Below are 22,963 nucleotides of genomic sequence, written 5' to 3' on the forward strand. Positions count from 1 at the left end.
ATCATTTATGTACAAAATGAAGACAGTGAGCAGAAGCCAAAGATCACGAGTCATTTCTCATTGTATGTATCACCTATGTTTCCAAGACAGAGGGATCCACGAGTCCACTGTAATTTGCTGTTGGGAGGAACTGAGGAGATGTGTTTTTTTGAAGGAGAGAGTAAAAAAAATCCAAGATGTTTGTGTGCACTGCGTCTCTGGATCTGTTTTGAAAAATTTGGATATTGTGGGGAGAATAGTATCCCTCACCTTTAGGAATTTCCTTTGGGATACTGGATAATGGGAAGCTTGATGTGCGTGGTTTGGAAAACTGGCCTGCACTTGATGAGTATTGAATTCACCTGGAATGTAAAGCTCTTCCTATTTGGGCTCAACACAAACTTTGGGGTCAAGACGCAAGACTCACTAAGGCTGGATGACAAGAGCAGCTTTGGGCTGATGCGCTCACTCTTGCGTGTCAGGATTCATAGAATCCAATTGGATGACCAATGTAAGCTTATCTGATCTCAATGTAAGATTCACCATTTCGATCATTTGGAATACAGTCAAATTGTCTTGGTCATTGGAAAGGAATCACAAGCAATAATGGTACATTCAGAGGCCATCAGGATATAATTTGTTAAGAGTTCATCAATATAAAACTTTTTGAGAGGTTATCAAGATATATGTTGTTGAGAGGTCATCAATACCTAAGTTGTTGAGAGGTCATCAAGATGTAAGTTGTTGAGAGGTTATCAATATATAAGTTGTTGAGAGGTTATCAGTATATAAGTTGTTGAGAGGTGATCAATATATAAGTTTTTGAGAGGTTATCAATATATAAGTTGTTGAGAAGTTATCAAGATGTAAGTTGTTAAGAGGTCATCAAGATATAAGTTGTTGAGAAGTAATCAAGATACAAGTTGAAGTAACAGTCAAGGATGGGAAGGAGGAAACAGATTCAATGAACCTGGGTATGAAGATCAACCAGAGGATTGACTATAGGCAGAACCACCAGAGGATTGACTATAGACAGAAGCATCAGAGTCGTGAGATTGTCGACTAGGTGTACCATAGGCATCTTCTGAGTTAGTAGCAGGATTGAGTTCAAGTCCAAAGTGTTCCTTCAATGCGCCTTGAATGGCTTCAGCATCTAAGCATCTTCCCTGTCGCTTGATTGTACGTTCGGGGTTTGAATTTGAAAGTGTTTGGTCAACAGAGCCTGCGACATAGAAGGAAGAGAATGTCAATTTTCTGGAGACTTTGTTGAAGCAGTAGATCTATGGAGAATTTTGGATAAAAAAGTGTACAAATTACTGACTTTGAGCTCGCGATCGCATCTTTCCTTTTGTTTTTTCAAGGGCTGTCTTGAGCTTCTCAGATATCGAGTTGAGTGAGTGAGAACCTATAGACGGATCAGAGTATGATGTGTCAGTACTATTTAGATTTGTAAGGAGTTGGAATCCAGGATGGTACATACGTAGAACTTTCACAATGGAGTCTAATTTGGCCTCGATCAAGGTTTCAGATGGGGATGAGGGTCCAGCTACTGGTAAAGGTTCATCTGATCCACATTTGATGACCAAGAGCTCTTTGCGACTGGATTGGGGTTGAGAAGCCTCTTGGGCGGCTCGGATCGCTTGTCGACGTTTGCCCGATTCGTAATCCTTCAAAGTCATGGAGAATGAATATACCGAACGGACGCGCGTAGAGGATTGTAAGATAACGATGACAAAGATAAAGAGACATACCAATCCATCCTTGTTGTAATCATCTGGACACATTCTTCTGATGTTGGTTCGACAGCGGACAGTAGGCTCGGGAGGAGGTGCAGAGAGGGTGTCGTCTAGGTGAATGACCAACGGCCTTTGACAGACAGAGTCCGCGCTTTCATCGGGCTCCATGGCACGGCGCTCAAGGCCTGAAGCATAGCTCTAAGAAAAGAAAAGATCGACAAGGAAAGGTGATGAGGACAAACGAGAGTAGAAAAGAGAACAAAACAGGATATGATCACTCACCACGTAGTCATCTTTAAAATCGCCAGTGAAAACTTCTCTTTCGTTTCCCTGGAATTTATGTAAGGTATATCTAGGTCCGTAGGTCATTTTGATGAAGTTGATAGAACTCAGTTGACCAGGGTGATGTGATCAAAACGAGGAGAAATTCTAGTTCGCGAGATTTGGAAAGTGATCAGGTGACAGGTAGAGAGAAAGGAACTGTATAAGCTTAGCATGGTGTACGCGTACTCCTTAGATGATGAGGACCCCGCGTCAAAAATCCGGGATCCTAGGCATGGATATGCATAATCATCAGCGACGAAGTCGTGATTTGCATATTATGGTTGACCTAATCTATTCGGCATACTTTGTACGCTTTTTCCTTTCAATACGCGGTTTTGGTCGCGTCAGAATCCAGCGTACCTTCAAAACAAGTAACATCTGAGTTGTCACAGAATTCACTTTGCACAGGTTGTTCAAGCAACAAATAAAACAACATGATATATCATCTTGTGAAGCTTTGGTGATTTCATTATCAGATTTAGGTGATCGATCAATGTGTCTATTCATGCACCAATCGTGTTGCATTCACATTGAGAAATGAACTTCATATCTTGAGACTGTCTCAAATCACCTCACGTATGATCACTTTAAGACCCAGTTTGTGGAAACTGTCTTCCCATCTCTTAGTGAAGGTCTCAGATGTTAGCGGCTCCGCCCGGAATCTTTGGTGCTGTTATACGTGTGCACATCTGTACACGTCGCTATACGGTCTTTGCTTGCTCGCTCAATCATGAACCGGTGTCTTTGGATGATATGTCGGTAAACTTTAGTGCTGTTATACGTGTGCACATTTTCACAAGTCTTTATACGGTCTTTGCTTGCTCGGACAATGGACCGGTGTCTCTAGACAATAAGTCGGTCTGTCTTCAAGACCCAGGAAGCAAGCTGTTCAGATACACGGTTTGACAACGTTTGTGTTGCTTGATCGTACATCTTCAAGGAGAGATCCGGTTTCTACTTCCAAAGCTGGTGGAATTTGGCGTAAATACATCGCTTAACATCGTATTGTCATACTAGATTCATACCTTTGGCTGCCTGACCGGTTGGGATTGATCTTACTATCACGACTCAAATCATGAGTTTGAACACAAGACTACTAATGAGTCAAGTTGAAAACAAACGAGGGACATGTGATCCATAATAGTTCGCCAGACATTGATCAACTTTGTTCAAATTGAGGATCTATGGTGCGATGACTCTTCCAAAGCTCAACTTAATTGATCATCATCATAAGAATGGAAATCCAAGTCGATAATCTACTATCTCATCAAATGGAATGATGCTTGAGACTGGGGATATCTCTAATGATGTGAATTTGGCTGCTGCTAAATGTTGTGCAAGCACAAGTAAAAATCGACATTCTGGCATGTTTCTTTTTTCTCGTGGACAAGTTCCGGATTATCTGAATGACAGTGAATATGATTACAGCCTCAAGTAGACTATTTTCTAGCGCATGAGAAGAAACACGTAATGGTTTCACTCAATCATCAGTAGCTCCACTTCAAGCCTAACGAGATATCCCAAGATCTCAACATAATTCCTGGAACTCCAAAAGACTCACTCTCTCTAGTTTGTGTCATCAAAATAATAGTACAGATTTGTTGGACCACGATTCAATCTCAGCACCACAATTTCCCACTTCTAGTGGATCACCATCTCCACGAGACCCGTCAACTGGTCAATTTTGTGTTAGAGTTAGATTTGTAGAGTGAAGACGGTCATTTTTTGTGGCGGACATCGCAACCAGTTTTATCAGCTGCACCACCTGGTTCAAGGATTGATATGCGTATTGGATTATCACATGAGCGACATCCTATGTCGCAAAACAAATTAGGATCACCTCAATTATTTCCTAATCATCAATATACACCACCGCCATCCGCACCTCCTAGACAAAAACGCAGATTGAGAAAGCATTGCATTCAATTCTGATGAACTTCGGATCAAGAAATATGAATTGATAGATGGTTTTAGAGTGAATATTCACAATCATTGCATAATAATCTTGAAATTGATAATGAACCATTGGCACTACTGTCACTTGAATTTTAGCAAGAGACCAACAATAATCACATTGTGGAAATCCCTCTTGTTTATCCTTCCCGAGTCAAATAGGATCAAACAATTCAAAGCGACTGATTTAACCTATTCTACAAATTGGTGTATCTAGTTAACCAAATAATAATTCACATGTTCAACAATTCTATATAATGGTGGATCAACTCAAGGACCGATTCTTCCGCAAACACAATTGCTGAACATGAGAGATTCAGAAGAAAACCATCACGAAAGTTTTGTTAGAATTACTTCAACTAGATTACCATTTGAAATTGTTTCTAGATCACAGAACACAAAGAATCAAAAGATATTCCAGAATTGACGGAATTGAAGAATGCGAGATCTAAACATCATACATAGTTTGCAAAAACTTGTGTCTAAATCTAAGCCTATGCTTCCATTGTCTCATCATCGATATCAATCTGTTTTTTCTGTTCAGCATGAATCCACTGGTGTGAGTAAAGCTCGTATATCTACTGGCTGAGAGGCATGTCGATTGTGCAGGAATAATCGGACGTTGCGTGTATGGCCCCACTTTGTGCGTGGCCGATGTCAATGAGCGTTGCCTCGGTTTGTGTTCATCAAGACGTCCTTGACGATTTCTTTCAATTGAGACCATCTTGGAAGTTGATGAGACTTGTTAATGGTTTGGATTGCATCTCATCAAATCCAATTTATTGATTGACTCGGGCGAGCGGCCTCCGCGCTGTGTCATCTAGATTGGCTTTGGATTTCTGGTGTGGGACCCAGGCATTCTGACGTTGCGTTCAATTACGAGGGGATAGCTCAGTCAATCCTTGATGCGAAGCACAAGCAGTCGTCTCATTGCAATTGTGTACAGCTCATCGGCCACAGTCATCTTTTCGAATACAAGACTTGACTATCGTTTGACCAGATTATCAAACAACACGTTCTTGAATCATGCACCGTGAAGACAGTACAATCGTAGAGCGACGCAAATTTGGACATGCGTGCCCTCCGTTCGCCGCGAGTTCAATCGAGTTTCTCCCGCCAGAATTGGTCGGGCTGTTCAATATCGATGGTTTGTCCGTCCGCTCGGCAACACTGGCTTTACCAGTTGCGCGGAAAGGAATGATAACCTTTAGTCACATGAGTTTGGTTCCCCGAGCTGAGCAGACCTCGATAAAGTCAAATCGATGACTTACGAGATGACGGAAAACCAAGAAATAGGCGACAATCGGGTGGTCACCAGCTCGTTCAGGTTCTGCAAGTCTTTAACTCCCCAGGGGTATCCCTGTCATTCTTGAGCCCTGGATGAATGGCTTAACAATACAACTGCTAATATTTCAGCATATTGCCTGGCGGGGCATGAAACCCTAGGACAACTCACAACTTGAAGCGTGAGATATAAGCCTTCCAAAAGTGGTAAAAGGCCAGCAACTCACTTGATCAACCTCTGATGTCAAACATGGCCAATGCGTTTCAATGCTGGAGGCTTGATTGTAATCCTCATCCAAGAGATTTCCGCTTTTCTTTTGAGACATTTGTCATGATGACCAGACTGCAGTGTTGTGAGCTACACATATGGGAATAGATGACATTTATTTGTTTCAACACATGGATTCATTTGAAAAGCTCATGCCAGACAACATGATCTCAAGATCAATTGTAAGCGCTAAGCAGAGAGGTAGTGACAGTCACAGTCTGATAGGAAGACCACTACTAGAAGCTCACAGAGCAAAAAAAATGTAAGAGATTTACAAGCTACTAAAGAAATGTAGCTTCTAGAAAGAGGATATATCAGAGCTTCACACATAAATTTACAACACCTTTCAGACGTGTACAATATTGCCTGGAAATGAAGTAGGACCACAGTGGGGCAGTGAGGTGGGTTGTGATTCTGTTTCTTTATTTGAATAGCTTCAATGAGACTGATTATCTTTTATGATCATGTACTATTCCTGTGTCAGAGTACACAGATACTTATGAGCTGTTCATATCTTGATATATCTTATCTGTTTATCTTGCTTAGGCTCAATCTTTTTCCAATGATTGTGTCTTGTCTTTTTTTTCTAATCTTCAATATACGGTACTCAAAGCAACTATGTTCGCGTACATAGTTGCCGTACATAGTTTTTTTTGGCGGGCAAAATACTTCGAATATACTTCTTTTGTTTTTTTCCCCGTCAAAAGAAACTATGTACGACAACTATGTACGCGTACGTATGTAGCTTTGAGTACCGCAACTACATATCAGATCTTACCAAAGACTAAGATTTACTTTGATAATCCATGGTTGATGTGAAAGATACCTAACCTTGGGATCCATGATTAGTCTTTGATCAAAGCTCTCCAGAAAAAACTACTGGAAGTTCAACTTCATATACCATATGTTTTGAAGGATAAGGCAAACCCAACTGAACACATATATAAATACAAGCTCCTGTCAATATCCCTTTGGTTGGTGTGATCTAGAATTCATGAAATCTTGACAAAATTGAGTCAATGTATGTATACTTATGTTTTTGTAAAATTAAGTAACTTATTCATATTCCTGATCATCAAAACTATCTGAATGCGACTTTAAGAATGACCAAGATCACAAGAATGGCTCAAGTCCAATAGATACAACCCAAAAATATTTAAAGTGTGATATAAATTACTTGGATTACATGGGGTCCAAGTGATGATTATAACAAAAGCAAGATATATAACCTGCCATAGTTCAAGCAACTGTGTAGTGCAAGCTTCTACATACATCAGGAAAAGAAAGAGCAATAAACCATTACTTGTAATTGGCCAAGAGATCTGTTGATTCACACTTCCATTCCATTTTTAACTTCTGGAGCCATCTGGTATGATTCTAAGTAAGATACAGATACACTTCTTGTACTCTGATGATTCCAATTTTGGAGATTGTGAAGTTACAAGTCTGGTACCTCTGAGGATACTTGGTTTGGAGGAAAAAGGATTGAGACATTCTACAGAAGTGAATTTATTGTGAGTATCATTTTTTTGTTTCAGTGATCTATACAAAGAAATTTGTAACTGAACAATTGTGTCTGTAAATTTTCTTATTTCTTTTCAACTTTGCTTAAATTCATATAAGAAAGACACATTTGACAGTTTTCTGGAAAGTAAAACAAGTACATATCTAAGATTAAAAGGTAAATTTCTCAAAAAAAAAGATGATATGAATTAGAAAGATAATCATTGGAGTTTGATTTTCAAGAATAGACAAAAAACTTCACTCCCACTTCTCACAGACAAAAATGGGATCACTACAAAATGCAGCAAAACATGACTGATTTACATAGTGTTCCACAGCATGCGCTATATGATTTGGAGAACTACTGATTTCTACTCTGTGAAAAAAAAAACTCACGGGATTGTCTAGTGGTCAAACCACCATGACCTCACTATATTTCAAATGTGACTGTCATATAGCGCACTACATCCGCTATATCACACACTATGTCAGGTCAAAGAACAAAACAGAGCATTTCATTAAAAATACATGTATACCAGTCCAAGAATATAGCGTTGGGTCAGGTAGGAGAGCGGATTGGCTTCTACAATGAATGATCCACGAATTAAGTAAAAAGCTAACAGAAAGAAAAAGGAAAGGGAAGTAACCCAACACGCACAAAGTTTCATGACTTGATTTATATGTAAGAAATGAAAGACAAGGGTAGTGTTTCTTCTTTACAAAGTGATCAATGTAAGCTTCAAGGCCTTTTACAGCCTCTTCAAATGGACTATCTGGAAAAATCCCCTCATTTAACCAGGCTTGGGAGCCTACCAATTGCTTCATTGTTCTAGGTAGCACTATACCTTCAGACGGGGTACAGACATCTGCATCGGCTGAGAATGTACACTGGTACACACATGAGGTTGCTGAGATAACTAGGTGATTGAATGTAAGTTTTGCAAGGATTGGGAACCAGAAATGATTTTCCTGTTGAATGAATGAAGATGAGATTATCCAAGGTAGAATCTAACTCAGAATTGATGAGAAGGCAAGATGGAGGACACTTACCTTCCACCAATCACATGCAGATTAGTCTTTTTTGACAGGAAATTGACCTTGGCACAGATAGTCTTTTAGATCTAAACTGAAAGTCTTGATCACAAGGCCAGTGGAACATCCAACCACATCAAACCCATTGTGTTACACAGTATTATTGGTCTGTTTAGGTGATGCTGTTTGTTTGCGCCCCTCAGATTTCTCCACAACATCCTCAAAGGTAATGTTCATCAAAATTTGAAATGTCATGTCATGTTTAGGATAATGGAGTGTGAAAAACTTGTCCTAATATCAGGGATTGAAAATCTTTGCTAGTAGATGGTGTCACATTCAGAAGCCTCATGCTGATACTCAGTGAGCCGCTCCACAATTATATCAATGACATTGTCAAGACCCACAGATACCAAATCCTCTGCTTGATAAAGTCTGAGTTCTATGATGAGTTGTTTGTACTCAGCTAGGAGTATGATGTATTACCTATCAAAAGCAAGGAAAGAGAGATATACACTCACCTTCAAGAATTTGTCCACCAACTGCAAAGCATTCCACTTGGAGGCATAGATAGTTATGCCCTTGAAGAAACAAGCCTTTTGATTGGCTTCTATCATTGAGTTGATGACCTGTAGGTATCAATGAAGAATGACTATGAGTATGAGAGAAAAGACAATCTGAGTCTTGTAAAGATGTTTGAGCATTCAACCATACAAGTGGCACATGTCTTGAAGGCATTCCTGCAAGCTGCACTACTAGCAATCTGGCCAGGGACCATGTCCACCCCTGTTACAAAGACATCATCTATCATCAGAACTGATATGAATAAAGGACTTGATATGAATTGTATGAAGATAACTTAATTTCTCAAGGGCAACTACAACCAAGTCATCATTTTCACAAGCTAGACTGGTCAACTTGCCATCCTCATCTCCATCTTCATCAACACCATTGGCCTCATCTGACAAACCAGTGTTGCTCCTCTTGTCTGATTCAGAGTCATACTCAATCACATCATCACTACCATTGAACTCAATACCAGCTATAGGGAGAGGAACCCCACAAGGTACAGATGGTGAGGCAACACTAGACATTTGACCAACAGCTGTGAGACCATGTCCAACTACACAGTTGAGTTTGTGGGCATAACATTGAATGTGATTGGACAAGTAATCCAATTCCCAGGTGACTGAAGCTTCAGCATTGACAAACATCAATCTGAGTTCTGAATCCATTGGTCTCTTATTCATCCATTGTACATAGTCTAAGCTAGCATGTCAGTATTACAAAATGGAAGGAGGAAGTTAGTATGAAAGAAACAAAATTGAAGTAAAGGGAAATGGTATTGGAGATGGAAGTGGTAAATCATAATGAGAGTGATATTTTTATGGAGGCCATGTCGAATCAAGAAACAGTCTATGGGTTTGATCACTATGAGAACCCCAAACTGTTGTCAACCAACCATTTCAAGAGCAAGATGAGTTGATTTATACTCCAAGTTTTTGTCAATATACTTGACTGTTGCTCCAACCAATGCCTTTTCCCTTTTGTAGTCCAAAAAATCCAAACAAAAGTCTCCTTAGTTCTCCTATCCATATGCAAAAAAGGTTTCAAGAGAGAAGTTGAATGAATATAATGAAGATGTAGAGAAAGAAATCAGTTGATGAAATTTGATCAAACTTACTTTCAACATGCCAATGGCTTTTTTTATGGAAGGCTGAAAATAGTTGAACTGACTTAGACTGTTGAGCAGCCCAAGTTTTTTGATTAAACCATAGCACTGCACTTGACAGTATAACTTTGAGAGATCAGTTCAGGTATTGTCAGAGTCAAAGATCCAATTTTTTTCTGATTTGATGATGTTCAGAGGGTTTTTGATGAATAAGTTTTGAAGTGGATTGAGTGGATTTTAGTATATGTAATTAAGTACTTAGTGTAGATTGTAAGTTGGGTTAAGATGAAAGTTTTGTAGATCTTAAGGTTTTGATTTTGATTGGTTGATGATCTTGTTTACCATTTCGATTTCCAGATTTAAGTGATAGAATTGATTGATTGATTGAATTTGATATTATTTTGATTATTTTGATATTATTTTATTTTACAATGACTTCTTCTCGATCTGATTTTGATTCAGCAGTCGTTGGGGTTGGTGATCATTCTCAGCAGCCAGATACGTTGACAGAGAAAGTAGATCGATCTAAGAATGGATGGGAAATGTGGGTAGCTGATGAGAATTTGATGAACGAATTACAACCAAATCATCATAGAAAATCAACTTCAATCTCTTCTCAACCTTCTCCATTACCTTCTCCATTATTACCATCAAAGCAAAACAGCAACAACAACAACAAGAACTTCAACTTCAACTTCTCTCCTAATCAGATTCAGTCTATCTCATCTCCTAATCAAACTAACATCTCAGGTGACCATTCATTCAACTCCTATCAAATTCAACTTCATCTTCATGGTACTTACTCATACTCTCTCTCTTTTTCACTCTTTAGCAGTCAATCAAGAACACAATCTGTCACCATCATCACCAAATCAATCAAACTTCAAGACTGCCACTGCAAGTAATCAAAGCTTTTCACCTACCAACACAACTCAACTTCAACTTGATCCAATCTCTTCTCCTATCACTCAACAAGCTACCTCTCCAAAGATGAATTCAACTCGTTATTCAACTTCTGCTTTACCACCTCAAGCTTCATTTGTCGATAAGAATCAAAACTTAACCGAACCTATCACTAAATCTCCTCAACCTCATCTCGATTCAATCAATGCTCCTTATACTCATGCCTTTGAACTTAATGATCAAAAAGTCACACGTGTCACTCCTCTTACTTCATCTGGATGGTCAATTCCTAATTCTCAATCGATCATCAGACCTTTACCTCTTCCAATCTCAGTTCCTCAACCTACTCCAATCTCAGTTCCTCAACCTTTACCAGTGGCTGAAGTGTGTGTAGAATGTATGATGAGAGATCGTGATATGGCTGATGTCGATGTACTCGGTCCTGGGGTTTGGGAAAGGAAGAGTGATGCGGATTTTCAAGATGCGATGGCTGCTGAAGCTCAACTTGATGAAACAGATGAACTGGAAAGTCTCAAGGTAAGTGACTCTTTTTTCTGGTTTCATCTATCATCTTGAGTCTTATGTGATGGTGATTTCATTAGTCTAGAAGCAACGGTGGAATCACAAACACTTCAAGAGAAGGTTCAAGTCTCTGTAACGATTCTTTGTCTAGTGGACTCCATCGAACAAATCGAAAGAAACGTTTAGGATTCGGTTCACCATTAACTCAACCTGCTCTCAAGACCTGGACTTCAATCGTAAGTTTCGAATCGAATCTCTCAATCCTTCGCTTGATTCTAATCATCAGCTTTTGATCAGAATCCACCTGCCGCTTCACATCGATGGCGTACACTACAATTATACTTGAAAGAGCAAGCACATTATCTAGAGTTGGAACACAAGGCTAAACTCACCACTCAAGTTGAAAACGAACGAGTCGAACAAGCGATTCGGACTAGTTTACAAAACATTGATCAACTTCGATCAAGTCAAGGATCGATGGGTGAAAAGACACTTCCGATCCTTAATGGAGTTCATCATAAGAATCGAAATCCAAGTCGACAGTCTACTATCTTATCTAATGGAATGATGCTCGAGACGGTGGATATTTCGAAAGACGAGAAATTGGCGGCTTCTAAAGGTCGTGCAAGTGAAAGTAAAAACCGACATTCTAGTAAGATTTTTTCTCTGGGTATTTCTTGATGATTGATTTGACTGAGATTGGATGTGATGATAGTCTCCAGTAGACGGTTTTCTAGTGCATCAGCCACACGTAATGGATTCTCTCAATCACCAGTCACTCCACTTCATGCTTCACCCTCATTTGGAACTTACAATAATAGTACAGATATGTTAGCCAACGTTCCGGTCTCAGCACCCCACTATTTAACTTCAAGTGGATCAGCATCACCAAGACCCCCATCACCTAGTCGATTTAGTGTTCGAAGTGGATTTGCAGAGAGTATGGGAAGACCGTTTTCAAGATGGAGTCGGAATCGAAGAAGTACATCCCAATCGATTTTATCCTTTGCACCATCTGGTTCGATGATTGATATGCATATCGGATTATCACATGATCGACATAATATGTCACAAACCGAATTAACATCACCTCAATTATTTCCCAATCAATCGAACACATCAGCTGTGATCTTAACACCTCCACCCACATCTTCTGCTAGACAGAAAAGTCGATCTAAGAAAGCCTTGAATGGATTCTTGATGAAATTAGGTATCAAACGACATAAGTCTACAGATGCAGTTAGAGTGAATCCAACCCAACTCACGAATCATGATGAACTTGATAACGAACCATTAGCACCACCCCCATCACTTTCACTTTTAGCAAGAGAACAACAATCATCACATCGAAGAAACCCATCTTGTTTATCGTTACCTAATCAACGATTACCTTTAAGATCGGCACATCATTCTAATGGATTAACATCACCGATTTCACAAACTAATGGATCTAGATCACCTAATAACAATTTATACTTTTCAACTATCACAGATGATGATGATGAAGAATTGATTGATGGACCATGTCTACCAGTATCGAATTTTCCAAATAGGAGAGGATCTAAATTAAGTCGACATGAAGAACTTTCAACATATCCTCAAGAAACAACACAAGAAGGATGTTCAAGAAGTTCGACGACTGGTGTTCCATTTGAAAATGGATCTAGATCACATGAACTTGAAGAAACAAATCAAGAAGAAGTTCAAAAGAATCCAATGAAATCTTCTAATGGGAAAATCTTTAAACATCATTCGATTCAAAAACTTATGTCGAAATCTATGTCGATGCTTACATCTTCTACACAACAGAATCATAGAAGACAATCAGTTTCATCTAATCTGACTTCTCAAACTCAAGTTTTAAATGCAAATCAACATCAGAATCTGGGAACCAATGAAGAAGAAAGAATGAGTTTTTCGAATGAGAATGGAATGAATGGGATTGGAATGAATTTGAATGAGAAGAGTAGAAGATCGGTGAGTAGGTCTTCAGATTTTTTGGCACTTAGGTATCTTTCGGTTAAGGATACTACTACACCTACGAGTACTACTACTTCTTTGAATAATCTTGCTGGGAATGGGAATGCTAGAATTGGAAGTTGATCATGGGGTTTGAAAGTAAAAGGGGAAGAAGCAGGAGGGGTTTTTTCTTGGTGGGATTTTGAGGAGGGTTTTTTGCGGGGTGAGAGATGGGGTTTTTTGTGGGGGAGAAAGGGGTTTTTTATTGGGTGATTTGCTAAGGTTAATTTTACTTTTTGGGATTTTGGATCTTGGGTTTTTTTCTGGAGGGTTTTGTGTTTTTATGTCAATGATTGTGATTGTGTTGATTTTGTTGTTTTGGATAGAAGATGATTGATTTTAATTTTTTTGATTTTGATTTTGATTTTTTTGATTTTAATTTGATTCTTTGTGGTGATTTTCATTAAGATGATTGTATACATCTCTATCTCTCTCTCTATCTCTCTCTCTACATCTATTTTACATTTATCTATTTTACTTTTTTTTTGATTTGATTTGATTTGATTTGATTTGATTTGATTTGATTTGATTTGATTTGATTTGATGATATAGCCTTTCTTTTTTACTTATGATCAAAGAAGATAAGATCAGATTAAACTTGGTTAAATTAATATGATTTTTTTTTATAAATTTATGTAAGATTTAAATTCATCATGATACTATGTTTTTATTTTTTTGGTCCTTCATTGATACATTAAAAATGGGGGTTTTCTAATGTGGTTTGGGTTTAAGTTATTTGAGAGGGGTTGGGATAAGTCTGAGAAATTTGGAAACTTACTTTTACTTTGAGTAAAGATCATACATACTTATTAATACAAAATTTAGAAAAAAACCTTCTTTTGCTTTTTCTTTTGGTTTAATGGAACATTAAGAAGGCTTTGAATGGATGAGTTTCAAAGACTCGTATGTTATGGGCTGGGGATAGGGTTCTAGACGGCGAGAGGCAAGGAGTCTGAGGGGTTCTGCAAGGTAATCCCTTTTGGTATGATGATTGTCAGATGGGGAAAAGGGAGTCGGCAACGGCTGAGCTCTGCAAGACTAATTTGACACGCGTGTGTGACATCTCCTTGTGCGCCTTTCACACACAACTCCTGTGTAAGGAGTATAACATTATATATGTGAGAGACTTTTGAGGCTGTGAAGCTTTAGTGTGGTCTAGAAAGAAAATTGTGTTATTGGCTACTGCTTTTTCTTTGGTGAGTAATTAAGTTTGGGAATGAAAAGTTGTTGATCTTTTAACAATCAAAAACACTTGAGTGATTTAGAAAAAATCTACAGCCTTAGTGAGGTTTTACCACTTTGTCTCAATCTCAAGATGAGACCCGGGCCCAGGTTTTTGCTGCATATCATGTCGGATCTGGATGCCAGAGAGGGCTTTAAAATCAGCCGGTGGCCAGATAATCTATCCTGAACACAACTGATAACGGTTGGAGCACATCTTGATCTCAATCTGCTTGGAATTCCAACCTACACATTCTTTGTTCTCAGTCAGGGTCCCAATGCAACCACAGATTTGACTTGGAGTTTTTTAGCTTGATAATTGTATATCTTCATATGATTATCTTCAATCAGCTTGATCAAGTTGACATTGGTGAGAGCCAAGTTATGCTTTGGAAGCACCACATTTGCTTTGATTTGTTTAGGAATTGTGGTTGGAGGTACTGGTGTGGTACTTATAGCACAACAAGGGCTATAAGGTGAAAAGTAGGTAAGATATAGTCTTCACTTGGTACACCCAAGTAAAGACTACAGTAAATTGCCCTCTAAAAAGAGGATTCAATAGCCAGTGGGTTGGCTGAATAATGCCTCAAAGTATCTTACTCAGAGATCTGTCAGAAGTTGCACTCAGATCCTGCAGAGCTTTGCACTTTGATTACTCAAAGGCTACGCTGGATAATTCTGTAAGACCTGTGGTCATTACACAACCCCTAATACATACATCTAAATATTACTACTTAGTCTTAAGCTCAGATTCATTTATAGTTGTTTTCGTTCTCAATCAATGACTGGTTCCTTAGAGATATCGGGACTGATCTCCTGCCCCCTATCCTTCGGAACCAGGTATAGTCTTTTCTTATTTCTATCTTTTCTCCCTTTTATCAGTCTTGTAGTTCAGAGAGATATTGGGACTGATCTCCTGCCCCCTATCCTTCGGAACCAGACGAGTTCTTGTTGGTATTGGAAATAACAGATCGGATCTCTTGGGTTCTAGAAACCTTTTGCTGTGCCTCACAGCGTCCCGTCCGAAGTATCCCAGTGAAGGCTATTCAAGCCTTACAAATTCACACTCAACTCAGGAGGTATCCTATGCAATTCTAAAGCTTGATTCTGTAGCTATTCCCATTAGCTTAGAACCAACACTTTAAAGCTTATGAGGGCTTGGAGAGGATTGTAGAACTAGAAGATCAAATACAATAGAATCACTTTACTCAAAATTCTTGGTAAGGATCAAGTAAGTTGTGATGTATAATTGTGGAATGATAATAAGTTTGTTCTTCTTCCAGAGTGGGAAGAAGAGGGGTTCATATATTCCAGACCTAGGTGTCAACTTGTGGTTAGCGCTTAGGTTTGTCTTTTTTTGAGTTAGGTTTGGGTTAGGTTTACTTTACTATTTAAGTATTAGTTAAGTCTTGTTATCTAAGTGACTCTTGATGCTGAGTCATGAGGTGTAATTCTTATGGTTTTAGGCAAGTTACATATATTTGCATGTGTTTCTGTTAGTCCATGGTCCTGTACACAGTCCTCAGGTTTGACAACTGTAATAAGAGAGTATATCTTTTGAAGAATTCAATCTTTTGATTGGTACAGCTATTCCATCATATGTTGGGCATCAAGAAACAAATAATGAGGTTTTTACTACCTTAAAGTAGATTAAACTTCAAGATTCACCAACAAAAAACAGACAATACAGTGGTTGCTGTGTTTAAATCTAGTTAAAAACTGAAATTTCAACTTTATTATTTTTTCTTGATGTCCAAGATATAATAGGGGTTGGGCGAAATTTTGACCAACCGGTTTGCAAGACTCATTCAGTTGTAGTTCAACGATTTAAGAATCCTTTTGAGATGGCTAGAAAGCAATATCAAAGCCACTCTTAACCAACCAAAACTTTTATTGATCTTTTTGCTTTCCAAAAAAGTAGACTGGTATGATATGCTTCTTGATCAAGCCAAAGCTGTAGCCATTCAAAACTCTTACAGCAAAAAGCAATTTGGGCCACTACAAGCCACGCAAACTCCCCTCTGGCTCCTTTCACAGAGCCCCAGATCCTTTGCTTCTGGAAAAATCTGACCCAGGCACTCCCTAAAATCTCTTGGTGCTGAGCTCAGACCCATAACAGACGTGTGAAACCCAGAAAACATGTCTGCCTCTATCTTTGACTCCTTTTGCCGGGCTTCTCACAGGCGCAAAACCGGTTGGTCAAAATTTTGCCCAACCCCTAATGAAACAGTAGTAACATAATCTGCTCACCACAATGTAACTATGCACCACACATATCACCACAAACAAAAAGATAAATCCAAGTCCACAAACCCAAGAAAAAATTGTGACACAAGAGTAACTGAAGTAGCATGAGACAGAGAATCAAAACTACACGGAAACTGCACTTAATCAAGTGACAAAGGGACCAGAAACAGAAAAACAAAACTTGACCACACAACCATGACCAAAAAGGTATGCAAGGGAGGACAAAACACAGCCACCAAGAATGATATTTCTCAACTGAGAAAATATAAAACTGGAAACAAAAAAACTGCAAAACAACACAACCTATATCAAGCCAGAAAATAGTAACAAACAAAGTAATCAAAGGTAACCAGAAGAAAAATCACAACAATGATTCACATGTTCCGTACAAAAGGAGTAGAAACAAAAAAGAGAAAAAGAGACTGAGAAAAAAGAAAAGGTGACCGTGCAATGATTTTTGATGATTGAATTATACTGTAAGGGCTCTGGTGTACCTTGGGTGAGCGCATGGCTACCTAGGTAAGGTTTTTAGAAGGAGAAAGACTGCTTTAATATTCTGATAAGACAAGAAAGCATAATCTGATACAAGTATTTACACAGTAAACACATGAATACAATATCTGACAAAACTCTTTGTAACTAATCTGACCATATTTGTTAAAAACCAACTTCCATCACAAGATGTTTTCTTGTCAAAATTTGATTATATGTTTGTCAACATCACAGATCATTACATCCTCTTGTAACACCAATGACTGTGGGAATTGTCATTAGATTAGTTGACCCCAGCTAACAATCTCTAACTTTGGTTCAACTAACACTGTGACTACAATGTATTTTTCCAAGGTGAAAAATGATTACATTTATTTTACAAAATGATTCAAAATGCATTAAGTCTGCATTAAGTCTTCATTTTTCTGCATCAACCTTAACCCTAGTCTGACTAGAGGGTGGCGGGTGTGAAATTAAAACTTGTTTGAACTATGATAAAAGATGATAACTACTGAATAATAAGTTGAACATGTTTGTGATCTGTATAATTTCCAACACAGATTTTCAGTATGAAAGAGCAAAAAGTACAACAGAAATTTGATACAATATTATTGCGATTCTAAGTATCATTTATAACTAATAATAAAAATGGGAACACTCAGAGACAAACATAAACTTGCTATGAGAATTGGTTAGATCTGATGCTTTCTATATTCATCATTCCTTCAATTTTTATTCTACGTCATCTTACAAGTTAGGTAGATTGTTCTTCTGATGTGTCACTTTTAGACTTGCTTATTCCCCCCTCGTAATACTAGTACCAACCCTAATTTTAATGCAAACAGTTGTGTATGCTCTTCAGGAACACCTGTAAGTCTTAAAAAACAAAATACCATCATTGTATGTGTGAACACACGCGTGATCGCAGCGGAATCACTTGCACGTTTTCCAAAAAAAAGACATTGGACATAAACAGAACTTCTGGGTAGTTATGAACAATGTGAGACGGCAATGGATGCAGACAAATTAGAGAGGTTTGTTTTATACAATGTGTGGCAAATGCTGGCTGGAGATAGTCCCAGCCAGCCCCAAACTGAAATTGGTATCAGGCCAAATTTGCTGATAAGTCGCAAGGCCCCCTCCGCAGGCTCGGGGGGATGTCTCTACAGTTGAGTGGGGCTTGTGTTGAGCTAGAACTCTTCAACTCAGAGAGGAACCCCAAAGATAGACCCTTTGAAGCCTGATCAAACTCGATTAAATCCTAAACACGTCAAGTCCATCAGGCGAAGATCTAGTCTTACCCACATCTACATATCATCGATCGAAATCTACGGAATTAACTGTCTCGTGCCGTTCATCACATATTTTCATGGACCTAAACAGGTGCCCAAAGGGACAACGGCACCTGTTACATGGAAATTGGATATGTATACAACAGCAGACAGAAGACCTTTCCACGTTTTGTTTTGGGGAATCTCGAACTTTAAACCCCTTGTGTTTATAGCTGACTATAGGCTCGCGGGAGTTCACCGATGATCATACTTAACCTTCGCTGCCTCTAGCTTGAAACTGGTCACATGTAGCTATTGTACTGAAATCTTTGAAGTTCGATGGTTTCGTAAAAAACTTCAAAGCTTCAACGGCACATCGGACCGAATAGTTAAACATAAATTGATGAAATATTGCTCAGCATATACTTTGCGCCTAAACCCCACTTTCTTCCCATTGTTCAGCATTCCATTTGATAAATAGAAATTGAAAGTCGTTTTGTTTCGCTTTCACAAAGGTATATATATAGAATGATCATAAATCCAAAGCCAAAGGAAATGGAAAAGGAACTAAACAATTGCACGAGCGCTTCGAACATTGATCCTCCGAGTAGTGGTACAAATGATCTCCAACGTCAGTTGAAAAATAGACATGTGGCCATGATATCAGTGTCAGTCGTCCGAGAATGCTTTGGGCCTATCTAAGAAAATTACTGATCTTAGGATACATGTAAGTGGTGGCGCGATAGGTAAACACATTCATCGCATCTTTCAAATTTTATGAGCAGATATGTTTTAGGTCATCGAAACTCTGATACCGGGCAAGTACTTTTCCGAGGACTTCAGGCACGGGGTTATTCATAGGGACTGGCACGGCTCTTTCGCACGGTGGACCCGCATCATTGGTTATAGGCTACGCCTTCACCGGGATTCTCGCTTGGGCATTGATGTGCAGTTTAGGTTAGTCAATCCTAGCTGAATCGATGTGATTATGCTTGATCTTGATGTCCTGAGACATACAATTCCAGGTGAAATGATCTGCCATCTTCCCGTTGCCGGTGGTCACACTTCCCTCGCTTTTCGCTTTTTCTCTCCAAGTATGGGATTCACACTTGGATGGGCTTATTGGTACACTTGGTCAGTCTCGTGCACTTTTAGAGACAGTAACAGTGAGATATTGACGTCCATATTTTCGCAGGTCTGTCTGTCTGGCAAGTAAGAATCATCATCCAGTCTCTTGATCTCTGCACACGAGGCAGAATAAGTATGACTTATGATTATCCGAGCTCACAGCTGAGCTCGCTGCATCGGCAATCCTAATCCGTTTCTGGACGACGAGTATCAATCCGGCACTGTGTTGGTCATCTTTTCCCTAGTTTTTTGCATCAGCTTAATATATTGATCCCCGATACCAAATCGGCAGGGATGATAATATTCTTGATCGGGGTTTCACTCATCAATCTAGGGTGAGCTCAACAAATCCAATCTCCAAATGTTGTCCTATTGCTGAAGTAAGTTACTGGCAGGGGCGCGCGACTATATGGTCAGTATCCTTTTGTGATGCGCTCTACAGTTGTCATTTTTCTTAATCACCAAAAGTCTTCATCATGGAGGTTTTATGGCCAATAAAGATCATTGATTTTAGCAAACTTGTGGCAATGACGCTGGCACAGGCGAGATGGAGTTTTGGTTTTGCAGTATCAAGATTGTTACAATCGTGGGAGTTGTGATCTTGGGAATCATACTAGACCTAGGGGGGGTAACAGGCGAACGTATTGGGTTCCGATACTGGCGAGATCCGGGTCAGTGTGTAGTTCTCCGTACCAGGAGTGTGACGACCGTTCTGATAAATTCTGTAATCCTCAGGTCCATTTGTACAAGTGAGTCACCTCGAAAACATAATCGGTGCTCAATAATGCGAATTGCACATGACAGAGTATTGAAATCATCTTCCATCAGTATGCAGGAGTACCTGGAGCAGCCGGTCGGTTTTGTGGATTTTTTTCTGTGTTCATCACCGCCGCCTTTTCGTATATCGGTATAGAGTTTTGTAAGGTTTTGCGATTATTTATCGATGTGGAAATGAAGTAGAGTTCACATATGACATTCCTCTTCCGCAGCGGCAATGGCAGCTGCAGAAGCTAAAAACCCAAGGGTATGTGATGTACCTGCAGAATGAAACAAACCACTGAAGACCAAGACTGATTGACTCTCGCGGTTTGGTCAGCGCAACATGCCCAAAGCCATAAGGAGGGTCTTTGGTAGAGTGTTGTTGTTTGTGGGTTCATCTCTTGAAGTGCGCGCCATGATCTACTTCACTGACTCCTTCGACTGAAAGTACGTGTCCGGAACTGCAGTTATATGTCAGTCCCGCCTTGGCGTATAGCTCGAAGATGAACTACACACACTCATATTTAGGTTGGGACTTTAGCGCTCCTTGTGCCTTCAAACGAGCCTAGACTTAAGCTAGCAGTAGCCACTGGCGCAAAGTCTCCCTTTGTCATTGCGTGAGTTTGAGCCCCTTTCAACAAGACGATGGTCATCTTTGATTGTAGCCATTTCACTCATAGATTACTTTCTTCCTCCATCTAGTGTTCAAAACGCTGGAATCAGAGGACTTCCTTCAGTCATAAATGCATCCCTTTTGACGTCAGCCTTGTCCTCTGGATCCTCCATATTGTATGTTATCTTCAAATTGTGTTAAAGACAAAGGAATCGAAAATTAACTTATCAGTACATTCTCCGCCTTTCAGATACGTTTGTACTCGAACTTTATACGGACTGAGCATCAGCGGCAATGCGCCTCGCTTTTTGTGAGATTTGATAGTATCTTCTTTACGGTAGAATTGAGAGCTGAGCTTCCGATCTTTTTGAAACAGATCCAAACTCACCTCGAATGGGTTACCAATCTATTGTTATTTCGTTGGAATTGCGATGGGGTGAAGCGCATCTTTGTCTTTATATCGACACTCACGATTTCAAACGACCAGCTGATATTTTACACTCCCTAGTTCTTTGTCGCTGATGTCAGCAGGCGAAGGAAAGGTCAATGATCATTTACTCCCTTAACGATCAGCGAATGTTCACAATCTCTTCTGACGTCGTATGTGCGTGCTTACAAAAAAAACGTCGATAGGCTGGCCGAGTGTTTGGCTTCCTGGTTTCGATGACTAGCGTTAGCGGATTGTTAACCTGGGCGTCTATATTTGCCACGTAAGAATTTTTCTCTATTTTTTCGCCCTTTCATCTTTCTGATGAAGATTTTTTGGGTTTACAGTTACATCCGGTTTCATGTAAGATATGCCCACTGCTTCTCCACTGAATCTTAGGACCGTTTTGACAAACAACATAATTTAAAAGGGTGGCATGGCCGTTCAGAGATATGACAAGTCCCAGTTGCCTTATCGATCGCCGTAAGCTACATTTTATTTGAAAATGTACCACAAGGTGGGATGTCTGGACTAAATCTGACATGCGATGGAAACAGACTTGGTCCAAAAGCAGCTTGGGGCGGTCTTCTTTGCTGTGTAGTCATCATCATCACAAATGGATTTGGGGTTTTCTTGAAGGGAAGCTGGGACTTTGAGACTTTGTAAGTTTTCGGGCTTGACTGCACAACATGAGATGTTCTAAAATCATTTGTCCATGTTGCATGTTAGTTTTACGTGCTACTTTCCGGTTGTTGCATACATTCTCACATTCATTGCCCATTCATGGTGGACTGGCTCTAAGCTAGTCGCCAAAGGAAGCATGGACTTTGGTAAGTCGTATGCTGCTTCCAGCTTGCCAAGTTCTTCAGCTCATTAATAACCAAATTCCCCCCTTAAGACACTGGGAGTAGATCGTGCGGTGAGCTGTGTTCTTCAAATATTGAAATCTTTCCGTCAAACTTACTGAAAGTGCTCTTGGACTCTAGTTGAAGAAGATGAACCAATCCCAAAGAATTTACTTGAAAAGATCTGGCAATTCCTCATGTAGCAGGATCTGTCAAGTCAAAGTAGTATTTTTTAGCATTGTTGCAGGTGAGGAACAAGATGATACCAAATTGGTACAAAAGTGCTCTACATGACCTCCGATAGAATTTGACAGGCGGGTCATGATTGCAAACATAAATGATGGTATCCCACTGTGTTATAGAAATGTATCTGGTTTGAGGAAGATCTAGGGTTTGTGATTCCAGACCTGGATCTCATTTTGGATTTTTGTGATATCCATGTTTCAAATATGATATTTCAATATTTGCATCATTCACCTTTTGGTTGTCAATTTTTTGAGTTTTGATCACTTCAAACCCATTTTTCAAGCTCATGATGATATCTTGCAGCCCAAGGCAGGTTTTCTAGGCTCTGTATCAAATCCAAATTCAGGAGGTTGAATACTAGGCCATTCAAGAGAGAGAAGAAGTTGATTGACATATTCACCAATAGGAAATAACCTTGCCTTTGCTATGATTTCCAAACATATGTCTAGTCAAGCTAAGTGATGCTAGTCCCACAGCCTGATTCAGGCCTTTTTGCAAAAGTTTTGGAGCATAGCTTGTTCC

At 39.4% G+C, this 22,963-nt stretch overlaps 4 protein-coding genes across 4 annotated transcripts; 2 read left to right on the forward strand and 2 right to left on the reverse strand.

Annotated features, from left to right (window-relative positions):
- Positions 1-962: 962 nt before the first annotated feature.
- On the reverse strand, positions 963-2,084 carry MELLADRAFT_65680 (uncharacterized protein; the record flags this gene model as incomplete). Its single annotated transcript, XM_007413422.1, has 4 exons — positions 963-1,201; positions 1,301-1,384; positions 1,460-1,913; positions 1,998-2,084. 4 exons carry the CDS (start codon positions 2,082-2,084, stop codon positions 963-965), a joined length of 864 nt encoding a protein of 287 aa, XP_007413484.1.
- Positions 2,085-4,996: 2,912 nt separating this feature from the next.
- MELLADRAFT_109393 (uncharacterized protein) lies at positions 4,997-5,602 on the reverse strand (the record flags this gene model as incomplete). The annotated part of the gene is made up of 4 exons (XM_007413421.1): positions 4,997-5,197; positions 5,264-5,330; positions 5,449-5,471; positions 5,504-5,602. The coding sequence occupies 4 exons, from the start codon at positions 5,600-5,602 to the stop codon at positions 4,997-4,999; spliced, it is 390 nt and encodes a 129-aa protein (XP_007413483.1).
- A 4,577-nt stretch (positions 5,603-10,179) lies between these two features.
- Positions 10,180-13,276, forward strand: MELLADRAFT_90271 (uncharacterized protein; the record flags this gene model as incomplete). The annotated part of the gene is made up of 6 exons (XM_007413330.1): positions 10,180-10,498; positions 10,581-11,188; positions 11,254-11,409; positions 11,471-11,825; positions 11,889-13,150; positions 13,199-13,276. 6 exons carry the CDS (start codon positions 10,180-10,182, stop codon positions 13,274-13,276), a joined length of 2,778 nt encoding a protein of 925 aa, XP_007413392.1.
- A 5,702-nt stretch (positions 13,277-18,978) lies between these two features.
- Positions 18,979-22,398, forward strand: MELLADRAFT_38039 (uncharacterized protein; the record flags this gene model as incomplete). Its single annotated transcript, XM_007413331.1, has 21 exons — positions 18,979-19,091; positions 19,247-19,380; positions 19,449-19,561; positions 19,707-19,776; positions 19,844-19,886; positions 19,947-19,963; positions 20,094-20,226; positions 20,358-20,470; positions 20,541-20,575; positions 20,648-20,716; positions 20,839-20,927; positions 21,013-21,099; positions 21,174-21,233; positions 21,300-21,359; positions 21,432-21,465; positions 21,557-21,633; positions 21,698-21,713; positions 21,781-21,833; positions 21,908-22,012; positions 22,080-22,210; positions 22,337-22,398. 21 exons carry the CDS (start codon positions 18,979-18,981, stop codon positions 22,396-22,398), a joined length of 1,614 nt encoding a protein of 537 aa, XP_007413393.1.
- Between the last annotated feature and the right edge of the window lie 565 nt (positions 22,399-22,963).

Source organism: Melampsora larici-populina (genome assembly GCF_000204055.1).
Source record: "Melampsora larici-populina 98AG31 unplaced genomic scaffold MELLAscaffold_36, whole genome shotgun sequence".
Lineage (NCBI taxonomy): Eukaryota > Fungi > Basidiomycota > Pucciniomycetes > Pucciniales > Melampsoraceae > Melampsora > Melampsora laricis-populina.